The sequence below is a fragment of the Dermochelys coriacea genome, chromosome 1 (genome assembly GCF_009764565.3).
Source record: "Dermochelys coriacea isolate rDerCor1 chromosome 1, rDerCor1.pri.v4, whole genome shotgun sequence".
NCBI lineage: Eukaryota > Metazoa > Chordata > Testudines > Dermochelyidae > Dermochelys > Dermochelys coriacea.
This window is the reverse complement of record NC_050068.2, coordinates 325,771,591-325,796,158: the sequence shown is the minus strand read 5'-3', so window position 1 is coordinate 325,796,158 and position 24,568 is coordinate 325,771,591. Positions and strand designations below refer to the sequence as shown.

Below are 24,568 nucleotides of genomic sequence, written 5' to 3'. Positions count from 1 at the left end.
TTAAACTGAAAAAAGCACGATTCCATTCAATTCAATACCACACAATACAAGACACGGTTTAACTTTCATAAGACCACATAATAAAAGTGACAATCAGAAATTTATCTTATGTCATTATGTTAAGGGTCTAGCAATATTTCTATTACAAATAAAGGTTTCAGAGTAGCAGCCGTGTTAGTCTGTATCCGCAAAAAGAACAGGAGTACTTGTGGAACCTTAGAGACTAACAAATTTATTAGAGCATAAGCTTTTGTGGGCTACAGCCCACTTCACTGGATGCATAGAATGGAACATATAGTAAGAAGATATACACATACAGAGAAGGTGGAAGTTGCCATACAAACTGTAAAAGGCTAATTAATTAAGATGAACTATTATCAGCAGAAGAAAAAAACTTTTGCCGTGATAATCAAGATGGCTCAACTGTCTAAATGGGCCATCTTGATTATCATGACAAAAGTTTTTTTCTCCTGCTGATAATAGTTCATCTTAATTAATTAGCCTCTTACAGTTTGCATGGCAACTTCCACCTTCTCTGTATGTATATATCATGACAAAGCTCTGTCCTTGCCTCCGTGGGTCCCGCGTTTCCTGGAGGATTTCGCTAGCCTCAGAGGCTCACTGTGACCCTCCACGTAACCCTTCTTTCTCTAGAGACAAGGGTCACAGTCTACTGAGCCATTTTCATCATAAGCCAGCAAGGGAGGTGAGGAGAAGTTATCCTTCCTTGCACAGTCTCTGTTGTCTCCCAGTCTCAGTGATTAATCAGGGGGCAAAGGTGGGGGGGGAGCCCGGGCCCTCCCTCTACTCTGGGCTCCAGCCCAGGGACCCTAATAGTATCAGCTATGGTAGAAATTTTAGAAACATGACATGTACAATTCCCTGGGCTACCTCCCCCACAGCAGCCCTCACTTCCTCAAGCTCCACTTCACCCTTACCTCAGGGCCTCCTTCCTTGTGCCTGATATGGTGTGTACTACTCAGTCTCTCCAACAGCGCAACTTCCTCCCACAGCTCCTGACATGCACATCCACCTGACTGACTAGGAGGCTTTTAACTAGTTTCAGCCAGCCCCTGATTGGCTTCAGGTGTCCCAATCAACATAGCATTCTCCCTGCCTTCCGGAAAGTTCTTAATTGGCCCCAGGTGTCTTAATTGACCTGGAGCAGCTTCCATTTCACTTATCCTGATAGCAGGGATTTGTTTAGCCTCGAGCAAATCTCTCTCTCCCTCCCACTGCTCTCCCATAGCCTTCTAGCTTAGAGGGAGGTGGGAAGCTGCTACTCCTGCTGCTGGAGAGCCCCCCCCCCGGACTGTCTACCCCGCAGCTTGCCCTTTACTACCTGCCCCATTTGCCACTTGCAGCTTTGCCCCCCCTTTTGTCCCAGCCCCCCGTACTAGCTTCAGTTTCTTTGCCTGCCCCACCCATTTCCTTCTGCAGCCTTTGTTTGTTTGCCCCGCCCCAACCTCTGAAGCTAGCCCCTTGGTTTCCCTATTGTACCTCCAGACCGCTTAGCCCCTCGCTCCGTGTGCCCATGCCCCCTCCCATGCGCTTGTGCAATTCCCCATTTTAGTTGCAACCCTCTTCACTGCACCCGCAATGTTGTTATATCCCCCCCTCCCCTAGTGCACCAAGAGGAGCCGGAATTCCACCTTGTGTCGGTGACTGACCCCAACCCCTGATTGGCCCCCGTCCAGCCCACCTCTTTTGGCGCCCTCCTCCCCTGCCTGCAGCCTAGCGGGAAGGAGTGGTCGACCTGCTTCCCCACTCCCCTTCTCCTTCTGGTGTCCCCCCTTCCCTCCTTGCTCATGATGGCGGGGGATGAGACGGGTGGGACCCCTCCAGCAGCCCGAGCTCCCCCTCCCCCGCCTACCCCTCCGTCACCCCCCCAGGCTTCTACCTCTGCTGCCGAAACATCTGCCATCGCCTCCGCTAGGGCACCAGCAGCGACGGGCATTGGGGTGACCTCCACTGCTGCCACGTCTCTCCCCCCCGCAGACACAGGGGGAGCCCCCCCAGCCGGCGGGAAGGGCCAGGGGAAGAAGAAGGGGAAGGGCCCCGCTAAGAAGACCAGGCCCTCCATGGCAGGGGCTGCCCCCAGTGACCCAGCCCCATCTCCAGCTGGGGCGCCCCTCCCCGCTGTTCCCTCCACCAGCTCTGCAGGTGTCCCTCCCCTGGCCCCCAGAGCATACGCCCAGGTGGCGGCAGCCCCCCCGCCTGCCGCTACGTCATCTCTCCTGCCCACCACCTCCGCTACCAGCTATAGCGGCCGGGGCCCCTTTCCCACCATGACCAGGAAGCATGGCATTCGTTGCCTCCTGGTGCCCACCTCGCACCACGTGGAGACCTATGTGCGGGCGTTGGCGAGGGTGGTGGGGTCCACGGCCATTGTGGCGGCCTCCAAAATGTATGGCAAGGTTGTCTTCTTCTTAACATTGGAGGCCGCCGCCCAGGAGGCGGTGGAGAAGGGCCTGGCGGTAGGGGGCGTTTTTGTCCCCCTAGAGCAGCTAGAGGACCTGGGCGTCCGCCTGGTCCTGACCTCTGTCCCTCCCTTTCTCCCTAATGCCGCCCTGTTACCCGCCCTTTCTACCTTGGGGAAGCCCATCTCTGTCATCAGCCCTCTCCCGTTGGGCTGCAAAGACCCCGCCCTCCGTCACGTCCTCTCATTCCGCCGGCAAGTGCAGCTTCAACTGCCGCCGGCGGCGCGTGACGGAGAGGCACTGGAGGGGTCCTTCCTAGTCCCCTACCAGGGGGTCCGTTACCGGGTGCATTATTCCACGGGGGAGGCCCGGTGCTACCTCTGCCGGGCGATGGGGCACGTCCGGAGGGACTGCCCCTTGGCCCGGCAAGGAGGGGCATCCGGGATCCCCGAGCCCCGGCAGGGCACCGGCCCCGTCATCGCCGGCGCCCCTGGCTGCTCGGCGCCCGAAACCACCCCTCCTCCTTCCCAATCCACCATTGCTCCCGCTCTGGCCCAAGGGGTACCTCCCCAACTATGCCCAGATGAGCGGGAGAGCCCCGCCCCCGCTGCTTGCAATCTGGCGGGGCCTGTGGAGGAGGGTGCGGCAGGGACACCACCAAGCATGGGAGAGGGCCCGCCCCAAGGGGAATCTTCCCTCCCTTGTGCTGCTCCACCGTTACCCCCTCGAGTCCCTGAGCCATCGCCTCTGCCCCGACACAACCCCTGCTAGCCAGCCCCTGGATGATGCCATGGAGGGCTGGGCCCTAGACCAGGGGAAGCGGGGCAAGCGGAAGGCTCGAGCTCCGCTCCTCCCATCTGACGCGGAGGCCCCCCGGAAGACCAGGAAGGGGGGCACTGATGCCGAGCCTTCCACTCTACCCACGGGTGTTTTCCATCCACCAGAGCCGGATGGGGAAGACATGGCAGCATTGGAAGGCAGTATCTCCCCTCCACGGGAGTCCCTCCCCTCCAAGACCCCCGAGGCACCATCTGAAACCCCAGTGTGCCCCGAAGTAACCGTCGCGTCAGGTACCGGCGGGGAGAATCCCGGGGTAGCGGAAAACAATTTCCCGTCTATATATGAGGAGATCGAGGCCCTGGGTCTGACCCCGGTCACCCAGGGGGAGGACGATCCTATGCCAGCGGGCCTCGATCTGGGCGACTTCACTCCAGCCCCCCTTTCCCCATGTTCCCTCCCCCTAACCGTTGCTTCTACGCCCACCTCCGAGGAACCCCTGGACTCCTCCATCAACCCGGCTGCAGAGGGCACCCCGCTGAGAGCCGCCGAGCCAGTTGAGGCGACGGCCAGTGCCACGCGGATGGAACCTGAGCCACCAGGGGCATCCCTCGCTGGTGAGGAGCATTCGACCTCCTTCCCCTACAGGACTCTACAGAAGAAAGTCTACCTCCTGATGCCGTGGCTGCCAAATCAACCGAGAGCTTGCGCCCGGCATCAGTGAGAGCCGTCTCCCGACCCAGATTCTCACCTCTACCCCTGCCCCTGCCCTTATCCCTCCCACCTCCCGAGATATTATTGCCACCCCTGGGACTGTCTCCTTCCCCTTTCCAACAGATGACTCCCAGGGAGTGGCCTTTGTGTTTACCCGTCCCGACCCACCAGGGGCTGCTATTCTCCCTCCGCCGCCCCCTATCACCCCAGCATTCAGGTCAACCCATCAGGAGCCCCGTCGGGGGTCCGCACTGTGTCTGCCCGTCTCGCTGGGCCACGGGGCTGTACCAAGGGCCCTGTCGGGGAGTAACCAGACCATAACCCCAGCCCCCCATGCGCTGCGAGAGTTTCTAGAAGACGTCCGTGGCTCCCGCAACAAAGTCCAGCTTGCCCTCCAGCGATGGGGGGACTTTAATCAAATCCTCTGGGCCGCAAGGGCCCTCATGGGGGAGGGGAAAAGGACCGGGAGGCAGGGTGCCGCGGCCTACCAGCGGGTCCACCTCTTCCGTGACTCCTTACTCACCTACGGGGTGGGTCACGGACTGCTGCGCGGCCCGCTGGGAGCCACGAGCATCCCTGCCGGCGAGGATCCCCCCAGCCCTCCTCATGGCACTCTTTACCATCGCAACATTGAACACCTGTGGCTGTAGGATGGGTCTCCGCAGGTCCCAGGTGCTCTCCTTCCTTCGAGAGGGGAGGTACTCTGTGGTTTTCCTGCAGGAGACCTACAGATCCGACCGCCGAAGACAGCTGGTCACACCACTCCCGGTTGGACCGCATTTATTTATCACGCTTTCATCTTTCATGAGCCCACTCCTCCAGCATCCGGCCGGCCCCATTTTCTGACCATCATATAGCACACCGTGACAGCCTCCCTCTGCGCGGAGAGGCCGGGGCCGGCTATTGGCATTTTAACAACAGCTTGCTGGAGGATGCGGGTTTTGTGGCGTCCTTCCGGGAGTTCTGGCTGGCCTGGCGAGGGCAGCGGTGTGCCTTTCCCTCGGCGCGGCGGTGGTGGGTCTTAGGGAAGGTGCGCACCCGGCTCTTCTGCCGTGACTACAACCGGGGCGCCAGCCGACGGAGGGATGTGGCGATAGAGCAGTTGGAACGGGAGGTCTTAGAGCTGGAGAGGCGTCTGGCCGCCAGCCCCGAGGATCCACCCCTCTGCGGAGCGTGCCGGGAGAAGTGGGAGGAACTCCGGACCATCGAGGACCATCGGGCCCGGGGTGCCTTTGTTCGATCCCGCATCCGTCTCCTTCGGGAGATGGATTGCGGCTCCCGCTTCTTCTATGCCCTGGAGAAAAAGAGGGGGGCTAAGAAACATATCATCTGCCTACTGGCAGAAGATGGCACCCCCCTCACGGATCCGGTGGAGATGTGCGGGAGGGCGAGAGCCTTCTACACAAGCCTATTCTCCCCGGATCCGACCGATCCTAACGCTTGCAGAGTGCTTTGGGAGGAGCTCCCGATGGTCAGCGTGGGCGACCGAGACCGGCTAGAGCTGCTTCTCACTCTGGCCGAGTTCTCGGAAGCCCTCCGTCGCATGACCACCAATAAATCTCCGGGCATGGACGGGCTGACCGTGGAGTTCTACTGCATGTTCTGGGACGTCCTGGGCCCAGACCTAGTCACCGTCTGGGCCGAGACTTTGCAGAGCGGGGTCCTCCCTCTTTCGTGCAGGCGAGCCGTGCTGGCCTTATTGCCGAAGAAGGGGGACCTCCGCGATTTACGAAATTGGCGTCCTGTCTCGCTCCTCAGCACGGACTACAAAGTCATGGCAAAAGCCATCTCACTGTGGCTAAAGTCCGTGCTGGCGGACGTGGTCCACCCAGACCAGACCTACGCCGTCCCGGGCCGCAGCTTCTTCAACAACCTATATCTGGTCCGGGACCTATTGGAACTTGGGTGTAGGGATGGTCTGTCGTTCGCCCTCCTGTCCTTAGATCAGGAGAAGGCGTTCGACAGGGTGGATCACGGGTATCTCCTGAGCACTCTGCAGGCGTTTGGCTTCGGACCCAGGTTTGTGAATTTTCTCCGGGTGCTGTACGCTTCCGCAGAGCGAACCGGTCAGCTTCGGGCGAGGAATACGGCAGGAGTGCCCCCTCTCAGGCCAGCTGTACGCTCTGGCGATCGAGCCCTTCCTCTGTCTCCTCCGAAGGAGGTTGACAGGGTTGGTGCTGCGGGAGCCGGAGCTGCGGCTGGTCCTGTCGGCATACGCTGATGCTCCTCGTGGTCCAGGACCCGGGCGACTTGGTGCAGGTGGAAGCTTGCCAGGCCATCTATTCGGCAGCCTCCTCTGCGCGGGTCAACTGGGTCAAGAGCTCTGGCTTGGTGGTAGGGGACTGGCGGCAGGCGAGCTCCCTCCCACCCGCGCTTCAGGCCATCCGGTGGAGCACGGGTCCGCTGCTCTATCTGGGCGTTTCTGCCACGCATCCCTCTCTGCCGGAGAACTGGCAGAATTTAGAGGGCGGGGTGATAGAGCGACTCTGGAAATGGACAGGACTACTCCGGTGCCTCTCCCTTCGAGGGAGAGTGCTAGTGCTTAATCAGCTAGTCCTGTCCATGCTCTGGTACTGGCTCAACACCCTGGTCCCGGCCCCGGCTTTCCTGGCCAACCTCCGGACATCGATTCTGGAGTTCTTTTGGTCAGGACTGCACTGGGTCCCTGTAGGGGTTCTCCATCTACCTCTGGAGGAGGGAGGACAGGGCCTAAAATGTCTGCTTACTCAGGTCCATGTCTTCCGCCTCCAGACCCTGCAGAGGCTCCTTTATGGTGCAGGTAGTCCGGCGTGGAGCATACTGGCGCACGCCTTCCTGCGCCGCTTCCAAGGGCTCCGATACGACCAGCAACTCCTTTATCTCCATCCGAGAGGTCTTCCGCGAGACCTCTCCGGGCTGCCGGTCTTCTACCAGGACCTCCTCCGGACCTGGAAACTCTTTACAACGACCAGGTCCGTGGCGGCCACCGAGGGGGCAGATCTCCTCGCAGAGCCCCTGCTACACAACCCCCAGCTCCGTGTGCAGGTGGCGGAGTTCCGCTCGGTGCGCCAGAGTTTGGTCCTGGCAGAGGTCACAAGAGTCGGAGACCTCCTGGACTATGACCGGGGAGACTGGCTGGATCCCCTAACCTTCGCTCAGCGCATGGGGCTTTCCAGACCTTGTACTCCCCGGCGCATACTTCAGGAGGTGAAGGCCGCTTTGCCGACCGCTGCTCGGGTTTATCTCACTGGGTCCTGCACGAGGGCACGCCCCGCCCACCCGCTACCCCAGGCCCGCCAGACCTTTTAATTGGACCCCTGCCCCGTGGACCCAACCGACCCCTTCACCCCTTCACTAGAAGCCGGCTGCACGAGATGCAGCCGGTCTGCTTTCAAACCGCGCCAAGAAAACATCTCTACATGCTCGTGCTCCACACCCTTCACGCCCGCACCCTCGTGTCCCGCCCCGATACAAAATGGCGGGACCTCCTGCCACCTTTGGAGGGTGAGGAGCCCCGGTGGTCCAGCCTATATTCCACCTTAGTCCCAAGGCCCGCCAGGGATGTCAGGTGGCGGCTCCTTCACGGAGCCGTGAGCACAGGCATGTACTTGGCGCGGTTCACTTCAATCCCAGACACCTGCCCCTTTTGCGGCATGAGGGATACCCTGGCACATGTATACCTGGAGTGTGCCAGGCTGCAGCCCCTATTCCGGCTCCTCACCAATATTTTATTACATTTTTGGTTGCACTTCTCCCCTCACCTTCTCATTTATGCACTCCCTATCCGTGGCCCCACAAAGTCACGGCTGGTCAACCTCCTCCTGGCCCTAGCTAAAATGGCCATCTAGAAAACCAGAGTGAGGAGGTTGGCCGATGGAGTCTCCTGTGACTGTGGGGCCTATTTCCGATCCTCGGTGTGTTCACGTATCCGGGCAGAGTTCCTCTGGGCGGCGTCCTCTGACTCCCTTGATGCCTTTGAGGAGCAGTGGGCGCTGTCCAGGGTTCTCTCCTCAGTGTCCCCGTCCGGTTCCCTTCGTTTGACCCTTTGACCGCACTCCTATCCCTGTTATTTTACTAGTTGTCCCCCGGAATTTTTTGGGCATCTAGGTCCTGTGGATCCCCCTTTTAGGCTGGGGGGGATCCTTTAGCGGTGGACGGGCTTTGCCCGCCCACTTCCCAGATCCCAATAAGCCATCTGGCTTTTCTATAGCCATCTGGCCTTGCCCCGTCACAATATATACCTTCCGATGAAGTGGGCTGTAGCCCACAAAAGCTTGTGCTCTAAATAAATTTGTTAGTCTCTAAGGTGCCACAAGTACTTCTGTTCTTATTACAAATAATGTCTCTGATGGGCTTATAAAATTTGCTCCAGCAAAAGGACCATTCTAAAACCAGTAATTTTTCTGACACTATGGATCTTCACTTTTTGTGCAGAAAGATATTACCTTACATCATTATTGCATTGCATAAATGTACCTTTGCTTAAACTTATGAGTAAGTTCTGATAGCTGTGGTTATCAGCACAAACATGGACTCTATAAATGCTCCACAACTCAACTGAAATATGAAGAAGTAATGAATAAGCCTTGCAAGTATGATCACATTCTGATGACACCTAGGAAACAACAGCACTTTTTATACAAGATCAAACTTATCTGTTCCACCTGAATCAAGAGAAAAACATTCCAGATAAAAAAAATGGCCAATGTCTATTAATAGAACAATCTATGAACATATTCTGAAATCTTACATACTACCCTATGGGTACTTAAAGGTACTTATTATAGGCCTATTTCAAGCCACATCTATATTCTAGGATGTCAGGAAATCAGCACAGTACATGCAAATGTGTAAAAGATAAAATCATCATAAAACAGTAAGTTAACTGAAATACATCCAATAGTTCAAAATTTTAAAGGGACCTCCACCTACCGTTCACAACTGGAAACGGGCACAAAAGGAACAATCAGATAGTTATGTGTCCATTACATCATTGGCACTCACAAATTTGTGCGCACAAAATGTTTGTTAATGTAAAATTCCAGGTGCAAAATCAGAGACCATTTTTAAAAACACAGATGCAATGTTTATGCAAAAGTTAATGTTCTAAAGTAGCCTCTGTAACTGCATCAAGGTGTCAATAACCCAGGGTACAGAGGGTCTTATCAGACCCTTTGCTTTTGTTTAGTCTTGTGGTCAAATGAGAATGGTGTGGACTGATCATCTGGCACAAGGAGGCCTCTGAACCCTCTGCCACCTGTGAAAGGGTGCTCTAGGCTGTCCCTCAAACAGCCCCAATGCCTATAAGAGGTTTAGTGATAGGCCAAGGATGTGTTCTGAGATCCACAGCTGTAGTGTCTCTAAAACCCCAGTGAAGGGTCTGTGAAGCTGTAGCAGCTTCTATACCAGCTGATGAGCTGAATAAGCAAGAACTCTTTTGCCAATACAAGCTACATCTCCACTAGAAGTGTTTGCTGGTATAGCTAGACTGGTAAACCCTTGATAGTGCGGACAAGGCCTTAGACTTTTTTTCATTTCCCAAAGGAGAAAACAGAATTGTGGTCCCCCTACAACAACATTTTTCAGTTTCACTAGTCTTGTTAGTTTTTGTTTTTTTTCTCAAACTGTTTGATAGAAAAGGGGGAAGTAACAGGAGGCATCTATTAAGCTAGAAACTTTCTGCCCTATTATCTTCCTAAACAGCAAATCACCCTTTCCTTTTACATTTTTGTTCTCCTTAATAATTTTAGTGGCTGAGCCACAATCTTCCATTACAAACTCTGGGTCAGTCATGGTTCTTTCATCATAGTAGATTCTGTATAAATACTTCTTGCATTCTGGCTGTGAACAAAATAATCCACTGCACATATTTACCTCTTCATTCCCTTGATTCATCATGTCACACACTTTTTCCTTTACAAATGACATTGTGAAATTCCATTTAAAGATGGCGTTGCTTTCTCAGTTCAGAGTTTAAGCTGAAGTAATTGTTATTTTTGCATTCCACATTGGCTTTTTAGCATTTTCTTCCCTCAGCCTCTTCTATGAAATGATACTTACACAATAAATAAAAGCAGCGATCATTCTAGATTACGTTTAAAAATTTAAAACAAAAAGGAATAACAGAGGCAATTTTATTGGCTCTCATCCTCCCTGGAAGATCAATGAAGCCATAATTACCAAAGAGTGAGAATTTTCTAAACTACATTAACCAGAGGCATATACCACACCTTGTGACTACCAACTATTTGACTCAAGACTGAGATGAAGAATCAGATGCTAATTATCACAAAAGTTTCTGACAATGGATGGGTGGATATGCAGGAAGGTGGCTTCTACGTTGATGCTCGGTAATTACGTTCTGGGTTTTTTTGTTTTTGTTTTTGTTTTTTTTTTTACCATACTTTGAGACAAGATCAGCTTTTTTGCAGTAAATTTAAAAGTTGAAAAGATATTTTCTGGAGATGTATAAAAATGTCCATATCCTCCTCAAGCTTAAAGGAAGAAAATAATTTGTTATGACCGGTTCTGAATGCTGGCCAGTAAGTCAAAGACATTTAAGAACAAGGTGTTAGTGCTGCATACCTGTTAAAAATGGGAAATTAAAAAAAAATCACTGTTACTGGCAGCCAGGGCTTAATAATTTGCAACAATATTAAAGACCACATTTGTAGTTCAGGACATTACCTAAGGGAAACACAGAGCTTTTCACCTGCCCATCAAGTTCAAATATAGTACAAGTCTGTACACTAGGTGAGATAAAATGATTGTCTCAGTTTTGTTCCAAATGGATAGGTATCCACTTAGTAAAACCACCACTTTTTGGCAGTCTCAGTAAGGAGACCAGTGATAGAATGACTTTGAGACGAGATATACTCCTCACTCCAAGAGCTGGTCTCTCTAGAGCAATACTGAAATGCAAAGGCAGGAAAATACACTGAGGCAAACCTGTTCTGTGGGTAACTGAAGACTTCATTCAAGAATGGCAATAGCGGAATTGCCTTTGAATTGCATATTCTTGTTAACTGTAAATAATGTATTTGGAGTTGAGATACTACAGTGATGGGCACTCTAAAAATACCTTAAGTGATAGACAGATGGCTGAGGAATATCTGTCCATCTGGATATTAAACTCACTAAAAATAGGACATTAAATTAAAGGCGGCATTAGGGTGCACTAGCACCCAAGGCTACATCAACTGTATTGGCATAAAAATGTATTGGATTAAGGAAACCAATGGAACAGACTTACATTCAAGGTACCTATGCTATCAATCCAACAAGATTTTGAGTTGCCAAGTACTCACCAACACCCCAGAGTGTATAATCTGTGCTCTTTCCTGGGTCTCAACTACGCATTTGTGTTAGATAAGTTGGTTGAAAACCATGGCTCAGTCACTTATGGCTGACAAGGGATACAGAAGGAAAGTTACATGTAGGGAGCATACCTCTGAAAATATCCCTCATTTTCAGTGATGTTGCTTTTAGTTCCAATCAGTGCCGGCTCTAGGTTTTGCCACCCCAAGCAAAAAAAAAAAAAAAAAAAAAAAAAAAGGGTGGCCGGAATGCTGCCCCTGGAATTGTGCCACCCCAAGCACATGCTTGCTTTGCTGGTGCCTTCAGCCGGTCCTGGTTCCAATATTATATATGTTCCACAGAAACTTGGCATCTCCCTCACATTTGCTATTTACACCAGAAATAAAGAACTACTAAACTGAGGTTATAGAAAGAATTTTATACTGAACGATGGAATCCCACGGCATATTAAGTTTCCCACACGGATAATTTGTTTATGCCTCTCATTCTGGGCCTTTCTTTGACAAATATTGTGTCCCACATTTGGGCATTGGCTATGATAGGAAGTGAAGTCCTGAAGCAAGTGAAGCAGTCACAAGGTTTTATTGCTTCACAGATTCTTAACTAAGAGAGTTCAAAGACATGCACTAACATCAGAGCAACAGCACAGCTCAGTTTTATTGCATAGCCTTGCCATAGACAAGACAGACACATTTTGCCAATGTGAGAAGTGAGAAGTATAAGAGAAATTAGATCCTGCAGAAGTTGATAGCAGAATTCTCTCCATCTGCCAAGAAAATCAAGTGGGTGAGTTGATTTTTACAACTCTGCCTCTGCAAATTATTCTATTTGTTTCATTGGTCAAAAGACACCAGGCCAATTTGTACCTGCCAGTTAAGTCTTGTGCGGGAGGGGGAGGGGGGGATGAGGGAGGAGGCAGCAAGCCAGAGCCTCCATAGCATTGACAACAAGATAGAAGATGTAACAGTGGGATTCTGATTTAAATTAATACCAATGCCTGACAGGATGATTGTGACTTTGGAAAAAAAAATAATTGAAAGAGGTCCCTGGGTTCAAAAGGCATGAGAACCACATCTTCTCTAGGCAACTGAATTTTCATGCTCACAGTACAACACATTTTATCTACGTGCAATGGGTGGGTGTGTTAGTGTATTTTAATCCACCCACATGCACAGCTGAACAGAAATAGCACCAAAGTAAAAGAACATACAGTACTTACATTACCACTCACAAACTGTGAGCTAACTGAAATCATCACTCAAAATGAAGGAAGAATGAAGGAAAAAAAATCTAAAAATACTCTAGGCAATAATCCTGCACTGGGAAGGGGACAGACAAGATAACCCAACAGATCTTTTCAATCTAATTTCTATAAAAATCTTTGGATCTTGGAATTTACTTTTTTGCATTATCTAACATGTATACTGACAATGGTATGAATTTAGATTTCCCAAATCGTACAAGCTTTTGGCCTTTTCAGGGACAAATGTTTCACCACTCTCTCTTTCCAAGACCTCTAGTTCAAACCACAAACACAAGAAACATGTCTAACTGCAATCAGACCAAAACACATAATTATTTACCAAAAAGGAACTTTAATTATAAAGGAATTGCAACTTTTTAAATACATTCAAAATTCAGTGCAGTAGATGAGCTGACTTTTTGGTGAAAATTGTGCCCCGGGAGGTTGAATTGGAAAAATACACTTTTGCTTCAGCTTCAATCAGCAGGTGATTGTGACACTTTCATTTTTTCACAAGCAGCAAAAAGGAAACCTGACTTGCAGAGATTTAAGGACAAAGTGGGATGAGAACTTTCCAGGCTTCTTCTCCTAAAGCTGGGTTTTCCTCCACCTTCAGAGATAGCCAAAAGTTAAACTCCTGGCTAGGGAAAGTCATGACAGGGACATGTCGCTGGAGAGGCCTGTCACTGTATCTTAGAAAAGCGCAGTTATTGCTGCCAACTCTATGGCATCTTATGAAGAGGTTGGTGAGACACCTCTTTCCCTTCTGTGGGTCTGCAAAAGTAATTCCATAGGTGGTTCTGAAATTCCCTGTGATGTAGATTTATGAGTCCCTGATGGTTGCTAACCAGCTCCTCAGTTCCTTGAAGTCTAAAACAACAGGAAATGACTAAAAGTTTCCTCTCTGTGCTCAGGAAATACAACTACCAGCTTTTCTGATGTACTTTCCTACTCTATCGTGCGCAGACAGAAAATTCCTATTTCCAGCTCTGGAGAGAAGAGTTCAGATAATTTCGGTAACCAATGATGTCAGCCAGGCTGACTAAGTGTGCCGCCCAACATGAATTATCAAAGGTATTAGCAAGTGAAGATGGATGATCACTCTAGAAATCTGTACTTCTACTCTTAATTCAGAGTAAAGTTAGTACTTTATCTCACGTGAGACACCTCACAAGGAACTGCTGGTGAAGGAAAGCCATGTCAACACAGAATAATGCAAAGAGTCAAGAATTTAGTGAAGTTCACTCCTTTAATTGCTTCACGAAGGACCCGATAGAGCAGTGGTGCCCAACCTTATTATACAGGAAGGCCACATAAATCTAAGCACAACCTCGTGTGGGCCAAACATATTCTACATATTTTAATAAGATTTAAAGTCACCTGAATTGATTTATATTTTAAAGTTCAACTTGTTTTGTATGTATTTAGCTAAGTTGTTTCTATGTACAATATTGTCTGTTTACACATGTGTAAACTAAAACGATATAAACATGACACAAAATGCTAATGAACTGGCCGTTAATATACTGTGTTGAAGCAGGTCACAGGCCTTATGAAATGCTCTGGTGGGCCGTGTACAGCCCGCGGGCCTTAAGTTGGACACCCCCATCACAGAGAATAAGAGAAGCCAGCATGGCCTCTATAAAGAAAAAAACATGCCTTTCTAATTTAATAGCATGCCAATGTAATAGTTAATAAAGGCAAACCAGTTGACAATTTATTTAGTCTTTCAAAAAGTCTTTTGCAAAGTCCTTCACAGGAGGCTATTAAGGAAATTAAGGAACCATCTGATGTCATAGATTAGAAATTGGCTACGAAACAGAAAACTAAGAGTAAGGCTCAATTTTCAACATGGCAAAAGGGTAACACTGGGAGCTCAATGGTTCTATACTAGATTCATGCTAGGTACTGTTTCATATATTTATTAATGATCTAGAAAAGAATGACCAGTATGCTGGAAAAATTTTCACAGACAAAATTATTTAGGTTACTCAAAATTAGATATTGCTACCATTACTAATAAAAGAACAGTTAGGAACTTCAAAGAGACGTCACAGCACTAGGTGAATGGGCAACACAATGGAAGATGAAATGCAGTGTTGACAAATACACCAAAATCTGAATTAGCTACATGCATTGCTGGTTTCTAAACTAAATGTACAAACTCAGAGTATCAGTGAGAAATAGGGTGACCAGATGTCCCAATTTCATAGAGATAGTCTGGATATTCAGGGCTTTGTCTTATGTAAGTGCCTTTTAACCCCCACCCCCGTCCCGATTTTTCACATTTGCTAGTGAGAGAGCATCTTAATTAAAAAACTCGGCTCAGTGAGCAGCAGTTGTGTTAAAAAAAGCAAACAAAACATCAGAATGTATAGAGAACGACAGAAAAACATAACACCTTCACCAGGAATATGATATTCAGTTCTGGCCACCTGCTCTCTCTCATATCTCTAGCAACATAAAATCAAGTCAAAATTGAAACAAAATGTTATGATCCATCCAAACAATTTTTTTAACTGAATTTTCTTTTGAAGAACTTTGACATTTTTGGCGTTTGTTTCAACTTGGAATTAAACCATATTTCAAAATCTCAAAATCCTTTATAAAACAGAATTTCCATCCTCCAAACAGCTCTAGTTCTAATGCACCTTTACAAAACAGAAAATTTTCAATAGAACCATCAGAATCATGCTTCACACACACTGGAACCTGTGCAGCACCTCAGCTAACTCATCAAGCTGAAATGCTAAGTAGTCGCTTATTTTGGGTTTGGAAATCTGTTGCTTTCAGACATTCTCAGCCATAACTCTAGCGTGAAGTGAATCAGTGTTATTTGACAGAGGCACTGTTTGCCATTGAAGCTGCTTCAGGTCCTAGAAGTTTTGATAATATGAATATTGAGTAAGCAAAAATAAGATTTTTCTGTAGTTGTATAGTATACAATTTACAGTATTGCATGGTTTGTAGAAATACTAGAAAATAGGCCCGACGGACATAAGTATTCTCTCACACTGCCAGTTTGAGTAAATCAGATCTCTTGATTTTTCAAGGTTTCAAGTTTGTTTCCCCCAAAACTCCTCGGATTTATCTTCCCATGATGGACGCTCAGTTGCTAAATATAGCAACAAAGTTGAAAGCTTCATGCTCTCTCACCTAGCATTTCAGAACACAGTGTAGTTTCAAACCAATCGATGCAAAGCCAGACATTATCATACTTTTGCATTTTCTTTTTTTCCTTTCGGAGTTGTCTTTGGAATAACATGCTGCTTTACTAGGCACGAAATGATCCATCTTTCTGAATAACTCAGCCAGAAATGAGCTCCAACAAAGACTGGGTAGCGTGAAATATTCTCATGGGAGGCACAGTGCCCATTTGCAGCCGACATGTCTGGTGTCCAGATCAGTGACATGTGGGCATAGGTATTTTGTGTTGTACAAAGTAAGTGATATTGTTAATGTGGCTTGTGCTGTATTTTAAAAGGTAAATCCAAGCACACATTCACAGGTACAAGTTTGCTGTTTTATTTGCAAAGGTTATAGTAACCTACTTCTTGCACTAATATACACTGACAGTCTAGCTGTAGTTATAAAATCAGAACATAGTGGCTTTAAAGGGAGGCCCCATTATAGGGCTTTATGTTGTGTATCAATTTAAAAAATCATTTAAGTGTATTAATTATTTTCAAAATGTTAGTTTTTCTGCAAGACCTGCCATGGAGCAATACCCTACCATACCCTTCAGTCTCCTTGAGGTTGTCCAGCCCACATTTTGGGAAACCCTGATGTAAAGCATTCAGTAGAAATGGTCACTTGGCAACCAAAATATTTACCAATGCTTTTCAATTTTTTACAGCCCATTCAAGTACAGTACATGCCTGAAAGGTAAACAGAACCCTAATAGCAGAGGTATTTTATAGTAAATTGCTGTGTAACTGTATCAGCAGGCATCCACTATCAAGTTTCTGTCACTGAATGAACATTACAGTGCCGTACTTGAATTTCAGTGAAATCTGATCTGCCTTCAGAACTAGAGCTGTTTAAGAAAATACCTCACTAACAGATGTAAGTAACCAAAACAGCCACTTACATTGTGTATAAAAAGTTTTCCTATTGCAGGAAGAAGGTTTTTTAAAATTTAAATGGATGTTTGCAACAAAAGTATGAAAACACTGACATCAGAACTCGTGGGAAAATTGAACATACATTTAAAAAACCAAAATGGTTCCTATTATAATTCCAATCACTATACTTCCAAATGTTGGTTTCTTGCTGCTCTGCTGCTGTTCAATTTCACACTAGGTAGCAGTGCATGGCAAATAGTCAAGAATATGTGACATGACAGTAACCAAGCTCAAAACTGAACACCATTTAAATGCACACTTGTGAAAAATATGCCCAAATTTTGATCCAAATAAGGGTCTGTCATAAATATAAAGGGAAGGGTAAACACCTTTAAAATCCCTCCTGGCCAGAGGAAAAACCCTTTCACCTGTAAAGGGTTAAGAAGCTAGGATAACCTCGCTGGCACCTGACCACAATGACCAATGAGAAGACAAGATACTTTCAAAGCTGGAGGGGGGGAGAAACAAAGGGTCTGGGTCTGTCTATGTGATGCATTTGCTGGGGACAGAACTGGAATGGAGTCTTAGAATTTAGTAAGTAATCTAGCTAGATATGCGTTAGATTATGATTTCTTTAAATGGCTGAGAAAATAAGCTGTGCTGAATGGAATAGATATTCCTGTTTTTGTGTCTTTTTGTAACTTAAGGTTTTGCCTAGAGGGATTCTCTATCTTTTGAATCTAATTACCCTGTAAGTTATTTACCATCCTGATTTTACAGAGGTGATTCTTTTTTACTTTTTCTTCTATTAAAATTCTTCTTTTAAGAAACTGAATGCTTTTTTCATTGTTCTTAAGATCCAAGGGTTTGGGTCTGGGGTAACGTATGCAAAATGGTGAGGATTTTTATCAAACCTTCCCCAGAAAAAAGGGGGTAAGATTTGGGAGGATTCTGGGGGGAAAGATGTTTCCAAACAAACTGTTTCCTAATAATAATAATAATACCGGTGTTAGACGTTTGGTGGTGGCAGCGAAAGTCCAAGGGCAAAGGGTAAAATAGTCTGTACCTTGAGGAAGTTTTAACCTAAGCTAGTAAAAGTAATCTTAGGAGGTTTTCATGCAGGTCCCCACATCTGTACCCTAGTGTTCAGAGTGGAGAAGGAACCTTGACAAGGTCCCAAACTGAAAATTTTATTTGCATGTACTAGGATTTAAATACAACAAATAAGAGATATTATAAAACAGACAGACCATCAAGTGTTAGTAGCTATTACACTAAATTTTAATTATTTTAATTCCCCTGCAAAACAACTAAAATCCTGACATTTCAGTTTATAGTCAACGGGGCAAGTTCTGCTTTGACTTACATACACACAAATCCCACTGCAGTCAATGGGTCTGCATGGGTGTAACCAAGAGCAGAATTTAACTCAAAATGCATTAAATACAATGGAAAGTACATTCAATAGTTTTATGTACTAGGTTTCCAGTGCTGTTATTTTAATAAATCTGTGACAAAAAGAAAACATTGTATCTTTAAAAACAACATTATTTAGAAATTGAAAAATTACTTACAAGCTGCTCAGATTTTACACCATATAATTGTATGGTCTTTGCCACGTTTTTTGAAACAGCTAAACTGAGGTTTGGGTCCACAGCAGCCACATTTAGCTCGCTAGAAACAAAGGAGATAGATTGCAGTTAAAACTAAATAGTCCAGATTGTAACAAATGAACTATTAATAACTAGTAACATGGCATGTCAATTGGAGGAGAATAGTATATACAACCAAAACTCTATGACGCACAATCGTTCAATTTACAGTTTAACAAGTCTATTCAGGAATTTTATGAGCAGAGTGTATCACTTCCCATTCTGATGCTAAGAAAGAACTCACAGTGAATAAATTTGGTACTGCAGCATGTATGCTAAAATGATACTATTCCCACTGGGTTCAAAATATTGACTTCAATGCATTACTTGGCAAGCAGAATTTGGTAGAGGCAACCACAGAGCCATTCACAGATGAGGCCGAGAGTAAACTATGCAGAGATTCCAAGGTGGGGTCTTTGTTTGTCACAACTAATAGGCTTTACTGTAATCACAATATGCAGTACAAAGGACCCCAAAATAGATGGAAGGCAACAAACTGAAGAAAGCAACAAGAAATTATGGTCCAAATCACTTCCTGGGGAATCCCTGTAGGAGGATGAGCGCTGACTCCTCAGCACTATTTCCCTCACCTTCCTGGAATCCCACAGACATCCATCTGCTAGGGCTCCATCTACAAGGAGCTCTGCAGAAATTTGAGGGCAAGGATAGAGATAGCTATCCAAGCAGCATTATCCCCCTATGGGTCATGTTGCCAGAGGTAATCCTCCAAGCATTGAGGGAGATGTGAAGATTCACAGAATTGGGAAGCCTCACCCTTAGAGAACTTCACAGGACCCTAAACTTCACTAGCTAGACAACTCAGTTTTCCTGTCCTTTGTGAAGTTATCCTACTACCTCTGGAAGATGGGGCATCAGGGTCCATAAATATGTGCAATACAGTCCAAACCAGTGATACTGAGTCAGAGGCTTGGGAGCCACAAGTGGCTCTTTAATGTGTTTCCTGTGGCTCTTTGCACCACATTAATTTAAAACGCTGTGTGATTTACTGTGGTTCTTTTGGGTAATGTTGATTGCTAATTTGGCTCCTGAAGTCTGAGTATCACTGGTCCAAATCCTAAAATGAGATGAACACTTGTAATTCCCACTGAAGACAACAAGAGCTGTAAGAGTTCAGCATTTTTCACATTATTAACACATCCAGTAAATTATATAGAATGCTACCTATTCATGCTACTGTTTGGACCATGCTACTGTTTAGTCCTTGCTAAATACACTAAAACACTGAAATCAGGGATTAATGAAAATGTTCCATTTGTGATTTAAATATTTCAGTTTACTTTTTCTAATTGGGATATTCCTCTTCATCTACTATTCTTGTTATTTCATTCTTTATGCAACAGATTGTTTTAATCAGAGATTTAGTTTATAGCCAAGCAAATATCTTCCCTTTCATATATTCAAAGTAATTTAGTTGTAACACATTTACACTAGATTTAAAATTGCTCTTTCTTACTGGATTTTAAGCACAATCATGTGAGTAAAATTACTTATGTGCATGCTTGCAGAGAGCAGACCCCATATGAATATTTCAGAATTACTTCTGCACAACAAGATTAACAATTGAACCCTGATTTAATTTCAGTGCTAATAACTTCTATAATTAAAGGGGAAATCAAACATTTACTGTTAATGAAGTTTCATTTCCAAAATTTTAATATTGAAAATAAAAAGACATGGTGCAGATTACATGTTGCAATATATTATAACCACTTACCTTGCTATAGTTTTAATGATGCTGTCCAGTTCATCAGTGGAAGGAGGATTCCGACCCCCAGGGGGAAATACAAGGTTGATGGGGTCAAAGAGTCGAGATAATGACTTTGACAAATAAGCAGCTTCATAAGGTTGCAATGAATCTTTCAAGGCTTTTTCTGAACTGTGGGCATAAAACAGCATTATCATTTTCTAAAGTTGAAATATATAGTAGCAAGTTGAGGCTGGGACTCCGCTAGAGCTTATAAACTCTGCAGGAGCCAGAAAGCTATATATAGCACCCAGAAGATATTTTTTCCCTTGAAGTAAATAACTGTTCAGTTAGCGTCCCTACATAGTTCAAGACAGCTCTGTGCACTAGCTCCCCACGAGGCCTGTTGTATGAAACAACTTTGGCATCCCTAAACCAAGTTATTCTTGAGATATGCAACATTAAAAACATTAGGAAAGTGTTCCAAAAGTGGGATCAGAGCCTTTTTCTGAAGTCACATATCTCATAACAGATGGCCTGAGCCCCACCCACAGCATGCTAAAAAATTCTCCTCTGGCATGGAGCTACCTGTATAAAACACCAGGGAGAAAGGACCATTTTTGTGCTGGCTTCAATATTAAATTTTAAAACTACATTTAATATACTTCCATCATTACAATTCCTATTAGTGAAAATGATTCAATAGTAGCTACTATGTAAACTCTACCAGTGGAATTATGACTTTTATACTTAGGAACAGTAAGATCAATATGCCAGGTGGGATTTTCAAAGGGCCTTAGCACTGACCTTACTTGCTTTCACTGAAGTCAATGGTAAAACTCCCGTTACTTCCATTGGTGTATAGGTAAGCCCATGCACAGCACTTTTAAAAATCTTATCTTACATATTTATCCTATTGCTCATAAGTCAGAATAGATTTATTCACCAGTGTCAAACCTAATCGTCTCCATATTTAACATGTAAATCATGTACATTCTAGGATGTAAAACAGATGTGGTGAGAATCATTAGGAATTGAGTATCTGCCACTCTGTAGTGATTGTGGTACCACAAAATACAGGAAGACACTACAGTAATTGCATTTGCACCAGATAGGCAAATGGCGACTTTTAATCTTTTCTGTTTGCTCTGTCTACAGCTATACACAGAGGTAAAGACAAAACTAGCTGCAAAGTACTTTTAGCAGAAGAATTGTGAATGACAAGACAATCCAATGTAGTTAATTGCTTAATCTGACAAAAATGACACAGATAAAAAACATGAATCTTAATGTGTCTTCATTTTATTTTATACACATACACACACCCCCAGTTGATAGAAAGACTGAAAATTCTAGCTCTCCTGCAGGGGACTTCCTGCTTTGTGAAGCTGAAAAACCCCGAGTTCTTGTCTATAAAAACTCCCTTCTTGCAGGATGGGTGCCGGCAAAGTGAACGAGAGGAGTGTGATTTGTAAAATGCTCTAATGTGTTGCACTCTAACTGCCCCAAGTAGGCCTGGCTGGTGCACTCTGAAAGGTGCCTAGTTTATGTGCACCCACCAGGCACTTTTTGAGCATGGCAGCAGGGTCTACATGGGACAGTTAGAGCACAACACGTTAGAACACTTTACAAATCACACCCCTCCAGTGTGTTTTCCTGCACCATGTAGACAAGACCTATGGCTCTAGAATTGTATAGTTATCTCGTCAGATACAGCGGTTTGTGCTAAACATACTCATAATCCTGTTTCTTTTGCATGAAAATGTCATGTGCATCTTCTTCCATCTGTTGCAGTTCAGCAAAAAGATCTGTATTTCCACTTGAATTAAAATTTCTTTGAATATTTTGACTGTATTGTTGTACGCGCTTCCACAAGTCATTATAAAGTCTCAGTAATTTAGGGTATTCTCCTTCAAAAGCTTGCTTCAAAAATACAGAAGCTGTAAAACAAAACGATAAATAGCATTCATTATGATCTTCCAAAGTAGCCTCTTTGATAAAAATAAATATCATGGATCTTAGCACTTAAATCAGTACATTCCTATACAATAAAACTGAAGTATTACTATATCTACAATTAATATCATTGTTGTAAAAACTATCAAAGTACAAATATAAGTGCCTAAAACACTGTAATGCATGCCTCCACAATCTGAACGTTGAATTTAAAAACCTTGCCTTGTACAAATACCATCCCAGCTATGTTATACAGCATTTCATGACCAAATTATTATTTTATTACTGTTACTATTTATTAAACACAACAGTGTGCTGGGTTGCATATATCTAAAGCATTTTTCAACGTTAGTTTTGCAACGGAAAAATCTATAGTTTTGTTTCATTTTCAAAGCACATTTTTAAAGGGACACACATAATATGAAGTAGGCCCAAATCTTTAACAAACCTTAAAGTTATTGTTACAAGCTCGTGGGAAAAGCCCTTCAGATTTAAATATCTGAAGTGTTCTGCTTTTACACATACTACTTTTTTTAAAAAGATTAAAAAACAACTGCACGTTTGTCAAATAAAGAATGATAAAAACAAGCTGAGAAACCAGTGTTATTTTCAGCCCTGAAAGCATGCCACAAAAAGTGGTAAAGTGAAACAAATTTAGAAGAGTTTAAAAAAGGTTGATAATATCTGTGCTCTGACACCACCTGACTTTAGGGATTTCACCATCATCTGAGTAGAAAATTGGCCCTTTAATATGGTGGCCTTCAGGGTCTGAACATATGCTTCAGTTCATCCATTCACACCTTTACACTTCACCATCTGAACCATTTTTTTTACTCATATGTATTTTTTCATTTTGACCATTGTAAGGTCCGTATTTTTTATTGCCATAGTAACTAGATATTTCATTGTGGTGAGCTGATGTCTGTAATAATTTCTTCCCCACAGCACAAAAATAGGTGCTGGACTGTTATTCTTTTATTGTTTACATTTTGTCACACATTTATTTTCTTCTCTACACCTAATGGCCCAGGTCTCCCACTTACGCAAACGTGAGTTTTATGATTTATGTCAGTGGGAACAAGATCTAGGTCCTACTCTACACATACAAAAGTAAAAAAAACATTGCTGAATATTAAATACTAAACGTCTCCTAGCTCTGGGGGCAGAAGTCAAGACACTTGTTTGGCCTTGGTTTCCCCAAAAAATGTATGGGTTTTTTGCTGTCCCATTTTATTTCACTAGTACCATGCTACTTTAAAAGCTATTCTTTCTTTTTAAAACACTTTGGTGAAAAGTGCTTCTGCCTTTAGTTTAAAAAAAATATTCAAGACTTTTGGAGTTCTTTGCACATTTCAATGTTAAATATGCAGCTTTCTGTAAACAAAAATATTAAAAAAAAAACAAAACTGACTACATACTGCATGCATTATTGCCTGAAAACTCACATATACTGAAAAAAACAAAACAGCATTTGCAGCATAAACATCCTGCTTTCACCAAACTTTTATTTAAAAATAACTCTAACAAGTATAAGAAGCAAAACAGTGGTGTTTTGCTTAATAACTGTGTACTAAATTGCTAACAGGATAGAAAAGTTATCTCAATGTTGAAATAAAAATTGTGCCTATTGCTGTCACCATGTAACAGTCGTAGGCCCTATCCTGCAAACACTTATGCATATGCTTAAGTTTAAGCACACAAGACTCCTATATTTACTGGATCATATGAACCTAGGTACCTCTGTTATAGGTAACACATAAGACAATCTATAAAACAAATATGTTTTAATATAATTGAATAAATTTCCTTCTGGAATCACCTAGTTACTTAGCAACTCCTGAACAGAAACCAAGCAGCTACTTCCTCAAATTAATAATGCTGCTATAGAGCATTGTAGACCAAATTTTTAAAGGGACATCATAATGACTGAGAGATATAAGCATATGCATGTTGCATCTCATTCGTATGTACTAAGATTAGGGATTTGCAAGCTTCACATGAGTGTAAAGGGTATTTTTGTGAATGCATCCCCAGTATTTAACTTTGACAATTCAGCCAGCTGCATGCTGCACTGCTATTTACTGGCAATAGTGCTGTCTAATGTTTATGACTTCCTTCATTTAGCATGACATTTGTACAGCATATTTTGCATGTGTTTTCAGAATCTCGCACCAAGATTTTCAAAAAAATGCTCAGCTTTGCTTTAGGTGCAAGTGGCCAGGTTTTCAAGATTGCTCAGCACCCAAGAGCACAATAATAAAATAATTGCTCTTTTAATTAGGTTAATGTTTATGGTTTTGGCTGACCTATTCACTTTTGGCTTCTGGAAGTATAATCCATTATTCCACAAATTTCTCCCCTCCACCACGCCATTGCCAAAGAAGGGATATTTTTATATTGGATGATGAATATTAATTAAAGCAAAGTACATATTTTCCTGAATGCACAGTAAAAGTCTGGGAATGAAAATATATGTATGAGGAGTAACAGGAGAAACCACAGCTGCAGATCTGATAGCTGGAAATAACAAGCAAAGGTTTATTAAATTTACATATTTTCAGACTAACTCTAAAAGACATCACAAATCACACATGTTAAATACAACACTTACAGTCTGTTGCCATCTGAAATTGAGAGGAAAGAGTCTGAGTTACTGCAGTCCAAAATGTGTACAAAATATCTGACTGGCCTTCCTGGGACGGGGAGAGAAAAAAAGAAGAAAAGTTCAAAATACGTCATAG

General features: G+C 44.6%; 1 protein-coding gene across 1 annotated transcript in view; it reads right to left on the bottom strand.

The window, feature by feature from the left end:
• COG5 (component of oligomeric golgi complex 5) overlaps window positions 1–24,568 on the bottom strand; it is a 318,307-nt gene that overhangs the window by 54,089 nt on the left and 239,650 nt on the right. Inside the window, exons 11-14 of the mRNA XM_038390528.2 lie at window positions 24,439–24,520; window positions 21,607–21,811; window positions 19,902–20,063; window positions 18,089–18,188 (exon numbers count right to left, since the gene is read on the bottom strand). Coding sequence (XP_038246456.1) covers window positions 18,089–18,188; window positions 19,902–20,063; window positions 21,607–21,811; window positions 24,439–24,520 — 549 coding nt within the window. The remainder of the gene's footprint in view (window positions 1–18,088; window positions 18,189–19,901; window positions 20,064–21,606; window positions 21,812–24,438; window positions 24,521–24,568) is intronic.